This window comes from Oryzias latipes, chromosome 16 (genome assembly GCF_053564925.1).
Source record: "Oryzias latipes strain Hd-rR chromosome 16, Olatipes_Hd-rR_3.1".
Classification (NCBI taxonomy): domain Eukaryota; kingdom Metazoa; phylum Chordata; class Actinopteri; order Beloniformes; family Adrianichthyidae; genus Oryzias; species Oryzias latipes.
The window spans coordinates 21434662-21445343 of NC_136252.1; the positions used below are offsets into that span (position 1 = coordinate 21434662).

General features: G+C 41.5%; 1 protein-coding gene across 1 annotated transcript in view; it reads right to left on the reverse strand.

The window, feature by feature from the left end:
- efna4 (ephrin A4) overlaps nt 1-10575 on the reverse strand; it is a 29887-nt gene extending 19312 nt beyond the window's left edge. Inside the window, exon 1 of the mRNA XM_011485293.4 lies at nt 10449-10575. Coding sequence (XP_011483595.1) covers nt 10449-10558 — 110 coding nt within the window. The 5' untranslated portion in view covers nt 10559-10575. The remainder of the gene's footprint in view (nt 1-10448) is intronic.
- Between the last annotated feature and the right edge of the window lie 107 nt (nt 10576-10682).

Sequence of the window (10682 nt, forward strand, 5' to 3'; positions counted from 1 at the left end):
GATATGGCTGCAGGTCTGCAGAAGCCATCATCTCCTCAGAGGCAGAGCTCTCTCATGCATAGGCACCACTCTCGCTGTGTGGTCTAAGTCTGCTCCTAAAATAACCTTTCCAGTGACTTTTCTAGGAGGTTGGAAATGGCTGTCCACGACATACAGTAAATGGACTAGAGGGCAGTCATGTGGGTGTCTTCGTTGGACAAGCACTGCATGATGAAACCATGCATCACTTTGCTTTCTAGAACTTCAATGGAAAATAGTTGAGTTCAACGTTTACCCTGCTCTGCATGGAGGTGGCAACTTAGTGTGAGTAATAAAAACAAAAAAATGAGGGAGATGATGAAGACCTTCAGTTCGAGTGCAAGGACACATGACAGAGAAAAGGTGCACAACAAAGGAACATGGTAAAAAAAATAAAAAGGAAAAATTATAGAGCAAAAGCGAAGTGCACGTATGGCAGGGGGTGCGCACGGGGCTAAATAAGGTCAGACGTGCCGTTACTAGGACAACCACCAATCTGGAGCCATGTTGGTGCCAGGCCAGCGCCCCACCCATTCATCCATGATTTGCTTCATCCGTCTTTTTCCAGCATCCCTCTGTCAGAAAACCTAAACCTCAGGGTAATGACTGCTCTTCGCCTTTCTGGAGTCAAAAATGGAGCTTCAGTATAAATACAGGGAAGATTTGTCCAGGTGCCAGCTTCAGATTCACAAACTTGAATATAAGTACAGCACATCACCGCTCAGGCCGCGGCTACTCACAAGTTCAGGGGGGGAGCAATGACAACTATGATAGGTGACCCAAAAAAGAAGGTCCAACTATTGACAAAATCCATCGAACAACACTGCGGCTAAGTGGCAGTGAAGCTGAGCCGATCAGTCAACTTCATTTGTCACATTTATGTACTTAGGTGCTGCTGGACCCTTCTGATTTATGATTAACCAAAACCGATTTTACTGATATTTGCAAGCTCTGAAGTAAAATATGTCTGGTATAAGGGTTGGCAATATTGGAAATACTAGATTACAAAATTAACCTTTTAATGCATTAAAAAATATAGCAGTTACTTTTTTCATTTTAATTATTTTGCATTAAATGGAAGACAGTTGGTCACTGATGAGCTGGCATCTTTTAAAAAAGCAAATTTTCTATCTATTTTTGCAAAAATGTTTATATATCATGATACATTTATATATAAATCTCCAATGAAATGCAGGTGCAAAGGGGCAAAAACCCAAAAACAATTCAGCTAATATAAAAGTACATCAACAGACTGACAAATGTATGATTAGACCCAGTTTTGTTAATTGTTTTTAGGTATTTATTGAAAAAAAAAAACAACCTTGGGAGCATCATGATGTAGAGTGAAAGATACACCTTACGTGCGATTCAGTGACTGAGAAACCATTACAGAAGGTAATGTTTAAGCTTCCAATATTCTTTTATTTAACTTAACTGTGAACATCTGTGCCTGAGAGCTTTTAGCCAACCTGGGAGTTAAGAAGCAGGCTCTCTTCAAAAGCAAGCAGACGCACATTTATTCACTGGCTACAGTGAAAAGGGCGGCGCTTGCAAAGCAAATAGTCGCGGCCAATAAATCAGACTCGGCTTTGAGAATCCATCATTTACAAAGTGGGTCACACTTCTGACGTTACTTTCTTTTCTTATTTCCTATTTTCTTTTGAGCATGCTCTCTTTGTCTTGATATAGATATATAGATATATTTATATATATATTTGGGTTTTCTTTTTTGTCGTGGTGTGAAGGTCAAAGCAGGACATGTGGGAAACACTGATGATCCAAGCGGGCAAATAAAAGAATATGTCCGTTGTTTTGCCAATGCAGTGACAAACACAAATGTGTACAGAGAATCAATCTTGTTCTTCGGTGTGCATTCCTTCCTTTCCTGTTTGCTCAGGAGTGGCTTGGTGAGTTCGAGCTGTCCTTCAGCTCATCTGTTGTGCATATTTGCACGAACACACAGTAAAGACATTTCAAGGAAACTTGTAATAACAAGTCAAACCGGACTGAATAATTTAAATAGAAGCAAGGAGAATTTGGCGAGAAGTAGACTAGAGAGAACTAAATCATGCGGGCCACTTTTTCGCTTATTTTAGAAAAAAAAACTTCTACTCCTGGTTGCACTCGCCTGAGCTGCCTTTCACCCCATCTTCCACAGGTCTCTTTTCCTTCCGCAGTCATGGTGCCTGCACGCTTCCTTCCTCGACTGCTTCGTCCACCACTCTTTCACCCACTTTCCCTCCCTCCTCTGTCTGTCTTTCTCTCTGTTTATCTAAGCACTTTCACGGTCACTGCTTTGGTATCCCAGGAGTTTAACTTGCCCCCTTCCCTCTCCCACCCTCACAGCCGATCCATGCTTGGTCTCTCCAACTCTCCATCTTTCTCCGTCACATCGGTAGAGATTCATACCACTCTGTGTGTCAGGGGTATGAAAGGTCCACTTTATTCCCCCCCAAGGCATCCAGCTTTGTCCTGTTCTAGTCACGCACAGCCACCAACTTTCCCCAGGTCAGTAAAAACAATTCCTAAACTAGAAATAATCACGGATTTAAGTGTTTTTAACAGTTCTGACGTGTTTAGATTTTATTAAAAGATACCATATACTCAGCATTTAAGAATTAATATTCTTTTTTTTCACTTGATGAACAGGAAGGGCTGGTTGGACTAGAATCCATCAACCTTGCATTAAAAAAATGAAAAGAGCTGCGCAACACGGACAAAAGGTTCTGACTCAAAAAGAGGGAAGTGGGGGCAGTTTGGAATTAGGAGGCAAAAAGAAGGAAGTGGCCAGGGTCGTGAGGAGAGGTGCAGACAGGATTAACTGATTAATTTGGGATTAAAGAGGACTGGTCAGTACTTAGAGTAATGACCCACAATGACCCAAAATGTAAAAGATTAACACAGAGGAAGGAGGGAATGTGGGACTTTAGGCCATTTGTGAGAAACAAATGCAGATCCAATTCAAAAGTAAAAAAAAAAAAAAAAAAAAAAAGTCAACCATATGCCTCTCAAAAAGATTGCTCTGCAAGCAAATCTACCTGGAAACCTATTTCAAGTAAAAACACTAAAATGTGGTGAGTAAGGGACTTGAAGACTTTCATGACTTTGTGTATAAGTGCATTTTAGGAGAAAACTATCAATTCGTCAATCTTCAGCTCGTAGCGTCTGCTTTAGTGTTTTGAGAGGTGCACTGCCACCAAGAACTCCATTTGCAGCTGAATAGGGAGCAATGAGATTCATGAGTTCTCATGCTACAAGGCCACAGCGATGGAGATTTGGGAAAAAGCTATTTTTCCTCTTCCTTTCAGCAGATAATGCAACCACCACTCTGGATGCTCCTAGACTGTAAATTATAGCTGATCATTTAGATGAATTTGTATTCTGGAGTGAGATAAAGAATACAACGATTCTGCAAAAACAAAGGATTTAAAGAATCCGATATAATGAATTAGGCTGGGTTAAAAAATGCAATTCATTGATTTGAAATTCATATTTGTCTAGAAATTGTGTATTGATTCAGCAAATCCATAAAGTGGCTTTCCTTTAAAGTGATTTAATTTTTTTCTGAGTACAAAAACAGCTTGTATTTAGTTTCTGATGTAAAAAATACTTTAGTTTTTCAGTGTTACACCTTTGTTCATCTTATATCACTAGTTGTGTGAAGTGATTTTTTATGTAATAAATTTGGCTTTAAATGTAAATTAAATAAATATACAAATATATGATTAAAAAACAATAAATTGGGAAATTTGTAATTAAAACTAAATAAATTTAGGATTTCTGTGGTGATATGAAGTCTTATTATTGTGACAAATGTATAGAAGGTACATAATGCCCAATGTTTTCTTTGACTTCTCAGAAAAGTTACTCTTTTTGCCCTCATTGAACTCCACAGTGTCTTAAGAGGTACGAATCATAAAACTGCACTGAAGATCAAAGAATTTACATTTGAAAAGAAAAAGAAAAAAAAATCCACATTTCCCAAACTCACAAATAAAAGCTTTCATTCAAGAAAAGTGTAGAGAAAAAGATTTGAATTAGCATGGGAGCAAAATGGAAATGCAGAAGAAAATAGCAGTCAAAGTACCAGGAGACAGAAATCAAACTGTTCCTTTATTTCCCTCCAAGTAATCCATGGCGTGCTGGTTATTGTTACAAAAATAACACATCTAAATATACTTGCACACAAAAGCACCAAACTCTGCCTTATCCTCCACCAGTTAAAGAATTGGAGCACTGGGATGTCTAAATGAGAGTGTGATTCCATATTTTGTCCTCCTTTCACTCAGGTTAAACCACTCTGCTGCAACACCAACCAGAAAGTGGCATCACTTATAAATGTAGTGCTATTTTTCCTTTTCCTCCAGGCTCTCCCCAGAGTCCGAGCATCCACGTGTGCATGCAGCAGCCAGGGTGTTGGGGATTATTGGCAGTGTGTCTGCGCTGCTCCACAACACCTGTATTCATGCCTGCGTCACAGAGGGAGGGAGGGGTGGAAGAGGGGTTTGCTCGTCACGTGTTCCGTCACAGTGATAGTAATACCCCCTGACATCCTTTCTTTCCATCTCTCTCCCTCCTCATCCCTCCATCCCTGGGGGGTCTTTCCAAGCTGCTTTGGGAGTTGGAATCTGTTGACTCTCCAGCCTCTTCCCCAGCATATTCTCCGTTCTTCACTCCCTACACTAAAGGTCTAATGTTTTAAAATCTCTAGGGGCTGATGGAAAAAAAAGTGAAGAATGGGGCAGAGAGATGGTGTGTATATTCAGATTTGACACGTGTGTGAAAAAAATGGCTAAGGCTGTAAGCAGACCCATATGCCTTGGGAGCTTAATGCCCTAATAGACCAAAATAAAAACAAACAAAACATATTTGGTCACACAAAGTGATGAAATGATGCTTTTGCAACAAAAATATTAATATTTTTAACATTGAAATCTTCCAAAACAAGTAGCACACTCTTGCAAAGCAAAATACATCTATTCTGTTTTTAATTTAATATATTTTAGTTCATTTCCATTTACTATCAGGATAAAAAGCTAATTTGTCTCATGTATGGTATTATTTCTCTCTACTTGTAAACCATCATCTTGTAAGATGCTTTGTGACTTAAAGAAAAAGCATTTTAGCCTCCTTCCAGATTTATTGGCTCTTTCTTTAATCCAGCGGCACACTGCGCCGTTTAAACTGAACACATCGTTCCACAGACAATTCCTCTACCATTGCGCCTCCATTTTTCCAGCCCCAGTTGCTGAAGCACAGCTTGGTGCAGTGCCACAAGGAGGAACATGGCTACAACAGGGAGGCTGAACCATGCCAAAAATCAGATTGCACAGTATTTTACCTGTAATCCACTGAAATCCCAGAAAACAACAATTAAAGAAAAGACGCAGAGGGCACAATTGAAGGAGCGGCAACAGTTTGAACAAAAAGACTTCCTGGAGGGATTAACTTAAAGCAGCGTTCAACACTGGAGGTATGATGGCTAACATATCTCTCTTGCAGAGAGGAGCTTGTCTTGAACAATAATCTGGGCTCCTGCTACAGCCTTCTGCTGTGCTTGGGTCAATACTAATTCAATTTCTATCTCAAGGAATTCCCAGCTTGCTTCTTGCAAGGCTTTTAGAGAGGAGTGGAAGAGCTTTGTAAGAGGTAATATGTGCACAAAAGAGCACACGCGTGTGAGAAATTCCACAAAAAAGATATTGGCAAAACAAACTAGCATATCGTTTTGTTTGCACCAGGCTTTTGCTTGTCAGCGTTTCCCACATTGTGTGTTTACGCATTCTCCCCTCGACAATTTAATTGCTGTTTTGTGCGTCAAATAAGGAGTACACTGATTGACTGGCTCCGGTAACAATGGCGCCTCATTGTGAGTTGTGAACAAAAACAAAAAAAAGCGCTCCCTCTCAGAGCTCACCGATGGCCCCTAACCACCATGACCGCCCTCTTCACATGCACACGGCACAGCAGCCATTTTGTGCCAAAAATCAGGCTGCGCGGTGCCAAGCTGAGCTGCAGACATCACTGGCCTTCATTTCACTCCACAGATGTTCACCTTCACTCTGAGACATTCGTGCAGTACAACTTATTAAAGCCAATGCAAACTAATATTGATGCATGTGTGTGCACAGAAACGGGGAGAGAAATTGGGAAAGAGATGGGTCCATATGCAGTCTGGCGATAATGCGAGAAGCAGGCGATAATATCTGGGTGTTAAATTGGTATCGATTGACTAAATATCCTGACCGGGAGGAGAGAGCGGCCGCCCTTTCATGCTTGTACACCATGTCTGCTCAGGCGACTCCAAGCTGTACTGTGACTATCTGATCCATTTTAATACAGACATCCTCACTGCTAGGCCTCTGCCCGAACCTCATTTTCAGCACAGTGTGTTTTACTCAGCCTGTGTGTGGCTATCTCAGCTTTCGCTTCAATTGCAAAGATTATTTTTCTTGTGCACCGATTACACTGGTTTCATTCTGCGGTGAAAAATATCACTAAACAGTAAAATGGAGGATTATGGATTTCACACAGATACGTGTGCAGAAAAGTGAAGGAAGCAGGAAGTGTTTGTAGTGAGCTAGAAACATTTCTGTGAGGATGAGGGTGCAGGGAACTCGCTCTGTAAGTCTCACCTTGAAGGAAAGGAATGAAAGGCATCTCAAACCAAAACTCGGCAAGCAAAAACGTCATCAGGATGTACAGACTTACCAGAGACTCTGATGAGGCAAAACAAGATCTGTACAGACAAAAAATAACTGCTTATCCCCCAGAGTCTTAGTAACTTTTGATTTTTTATTTTTTTTTTCATAGGAAGGATCAAAAAGGCATTGTTGCTGTGAGTTTTTATATTGACCAAATACATTTCTTGGTTTTGTTTTGTCCAGAGCTGAAATTTATCATGCTCGATCTTTTTTCCTTTTAAGCAAAACTAGCAGATCAAAAAGGCAGTCACGTACACATTTACCATACCCATTGTTCTCCTGAAACAAACCTCGCCTAACAACAATGGCACTTAATATCAATTCTCAGTCTTACAAACCACAAAGGAACAAAATAAAGAAATAACTGCCTGGCATTGTATTCTGACAGTGACTAACAACTGCACCCAAAGTTAACTTATTTGCAAATGATACACTAAAAAGCACAAACAAGCCGTCGAAGCGCACTTACAAAGACAGATAAGGAACACAACTGCACTCGCGAGTCCCTCTCTGAGACAATAGAGAGGCGAGGAGACGGCGATACAGCTTCATGACAGATGAGGAGAAGAGGAGAAGGAGGTGGTGGTGGGGGGAAGAAATTGCTTTGTTAGCAGGACGGGGAATAAAGTGGTAATTACCTCACTGTGGGTTTGTTGATTATAGTTCAGCCAGGTTCTCCATGTTAATCATTTACCAAGGGAAGACAGAGATTAGTACAGACAGACATAGAGAGGAGAGATAGCAGACAGTGTGAGAAAACCTCTATTTGCATGCAGACACTCAAAGGAAGGATGGATGAATGCAGACGAGCTGCAGGATGAAGAAACAACAATAATAACAACAGAAAAAAACAGTCTAAAAAGTGCAATCATGTCTCCAGATAAGACATAATAACAAACTTTGGCTGCCTTGACCCCCCCCCCCCCCCCCCTTTCCTCCAGATAGAATCGGTGTGTTTGAGGTGTGGCACCCAAAGTGTGATTTACTTCAGTATTTGATCTCGATCGCTCACAAGTGCATGAAGTGGGAAATGATGCATGAACCGAGCAGAGATGACACACCAGAGCCATGAGGGCTGCTTTCAGTAATGACAGCAAAAACCAACACAAATACGCGTCTCCTCATACGCTGTTTTAACACGCTCCACTGACTGAGCTGACTCTTGCTGTTTGACTGAAGGTAGAGAAGAAAAAGGCTTTTGTTCCAGGGTGCTTCAGCCGTTTTTAATACAAACCGACTGAAAGAAGTGGAAGACTACAAAACTTCTTTCATTGTTTTGAGTCCAGAAACAATGGAGGGTTAAAGTGAAACTACAGACTGAAGCTCAAGCTAGGATCAACAGAAACTGTTAGAAATAAAGAGGAGGAGGACTGTTCCAAGAAATATGCAAGAGCCAAGAACAAGAAGAAGCCAGAGGGCAAAGAAATGTAGTTGCTGCCTTCAGCTGTAGGTACAGGTGACATTTATCCTTGTTAAAGATTTTTTTCCGCAGCTAGTATACATGGTAGAAAAGCATCTTGCAGCACGGGTCTTGCAAAAGGAATTCAGAGCGTGCAGTTTAGGCGCTTTGAGTAAACTTTCTGACACATTCCCGAGTGGATTTATGATGATGAATGAAGCGCAGGAGGCAGACGTCGCTGCATCAGCAAACAGGCCGGTCAAAGGAGTTTGGGTTGAGAAGTGGATCAGGCCAAACAAGAAGTGTCTGAAAACACCAATAAAATAGTTCCCTGCTCAGGAGAGAGGTATAAGGCAGATTCTCAGGTTATATAATTTTACTGACCTTTAACTACTCCTGGAAGCACAGAATAATTTCTCAAGTAATAAGGAACAATGGCTCTGAAGGAGACAGTTGTAAAATGGAGTGATCATAAACTGTGTTCATAAAAATCATAAAAGAGAGGGCGATCACTTGAGCCCCACAAAGAAAGAGGCCAGGTTATCTGCCTGTATAGTGCTGTGCTGACCCTGCAGTCAGTCCATCACTTTCATTTCAAACCTCTTTTTTTTTTTTTCTTTCAATCTGGAGGGTGCTAAATGTGAGCCTGTAAAAGTGTTTCACTGTGCCTTTGTTACAAGCATATTACAGAGAAACGAGGCCCTTTAGTCTCCACCTCACTGCCCCTGCTTCATTAAAATTATAAATCTAGACACTGTTTCTGGGATCCAAACTAAAACTGGCCTGTTGTCTGAAAGAATTGTGTTTTTTTTTCCATACAAATCTGCAACAGTTTCCCATTGCCTACAAACAGATCCAAACAATACTTGCCAAAGTGTTGCATTGAAATCCCAGTCTGCTCTCTTTTGCGTCAATAAATCCCCTCTTGTGCCGTCTTGTCTATTCCTACGGGAAATTAGGCTGAACAGCAACGAAATGCTCCTCCTAATTACTTTGTGGCTGATAGGAATGCAAAGAACTGATTGATAAGAGCCATTCCTCCTTTAATATTACGAATGAATGATGCAAAAACTGTTTCAAAGCCTTATCTTGATAATGGGATTAAAAAAGTTATGTTTTAGACTGACCTGGAGAGGCGAAAATACATCAATTTCAGGGTTTGTCACCTTTGGCTGCATAGCAGGCTTCAAAATGACAGCTGTCTGATGGGAAGTTATAGTGAAAAACATGATTTCTGAAAACAACCAATAATCACACCGGCAATATCACTCACTGAGCAGGACAAGAGGAGGTTAAAAAGAAGGGAAAATGGAAGGAGCAGAAGATCAGGGAATTCTGGACATTGCTGTTCTACTGATAGCTTTGTGATTGGGGTGTTGCTGCTGATGAAAGTGTTTCTCAGCCACAGTGGGGTTACCCTCCTCTGTGATGATGGCATTGTGATTGTGTGGCATTGCAGCAGAAGCAGACTGTGTGGCCTTGCCACCGGCTGTGACCGCTCATCCCTGAATCTCTGGGGAACAAGAAAGGTGTTTGCTAACCCTCACTCTGTTCCTTCCCAAACCCATGCAAGCTGCTCCCCGATAAAGAGTTCAGCTCCTGGATGTGACGTCAGCTGAAAATATTAACCAATAAAATGTTCCTCAAATATTATGCAACACTCCTTTCAAACATGTTTTAATTCTTCTTTTTTTTTTTTTTTTTTTGGTGGAGCGAAAGGGTTTTTGTGCCATTGAACATGGCTTGTCCAGGCAGGTTTCACCCATCAACCCCTCAATTAAGAACACCTGGAGGAGCAAGAGAGCGGCACTCTGCCACAAGAACGACCGCAATCAACCCATTACGCACTCAAACCATTACGCACACCAACAAGCAAACGCACCTTCACTTGCAGACAGAAGCACCTAAGACTTTAATAGAAGCCTGTATGATGAGGATGCTATTAAGAACGTCAATTATGACAAAAGCAGGAAAAGAAACCATCACTTTTGGCTTTCTATAAGCTGCATAATCGCCAAGCGCACCCAAAAAAAGCTGCAGACAGGTAAGAATCCAGACCTTCAGGAGGAAGAGGGTGCGGTAAGGTCAGAGATGTGCCTGAAATGAGCTACAGTTTCCTGAAAGCTCCGCTTTCTTGGCTCAAAGCAAACATCAGGCTGATAGTTGTAGGTAAGCGCGCCTGCTCTGCAGCACCTCCTTTATTAAGCGCGTAAACGCGATCCGCCGCATAGTTGACATTCTTGGGAGTTTAGCACCAAAAAGCGAGGCCACTTCCTTCAAGTTTAGGCAGAAAAGAGGCCCCGAGACATGCGCACACTTCATCTCACCTTGTGTTTGTGGAGTTCCAGTAAACCACGTGTCTCCTTGCGACAACAGCTGAGAGGTTGAGGAGGAGGAAGAGCGTTGCTTTCCATGCAGCAACTCCCGGTGTCACCATCCCGGACAGGTTTACGCACGCAGCTGGCAGTCAAACAGTGAATGAGAAGACCTAATGGTTAAAGAATGATTTTAAAAAAAATCCAAGCTTTGACAAGTTCTGAGGCAGCTGAAGTCAGAAAAAA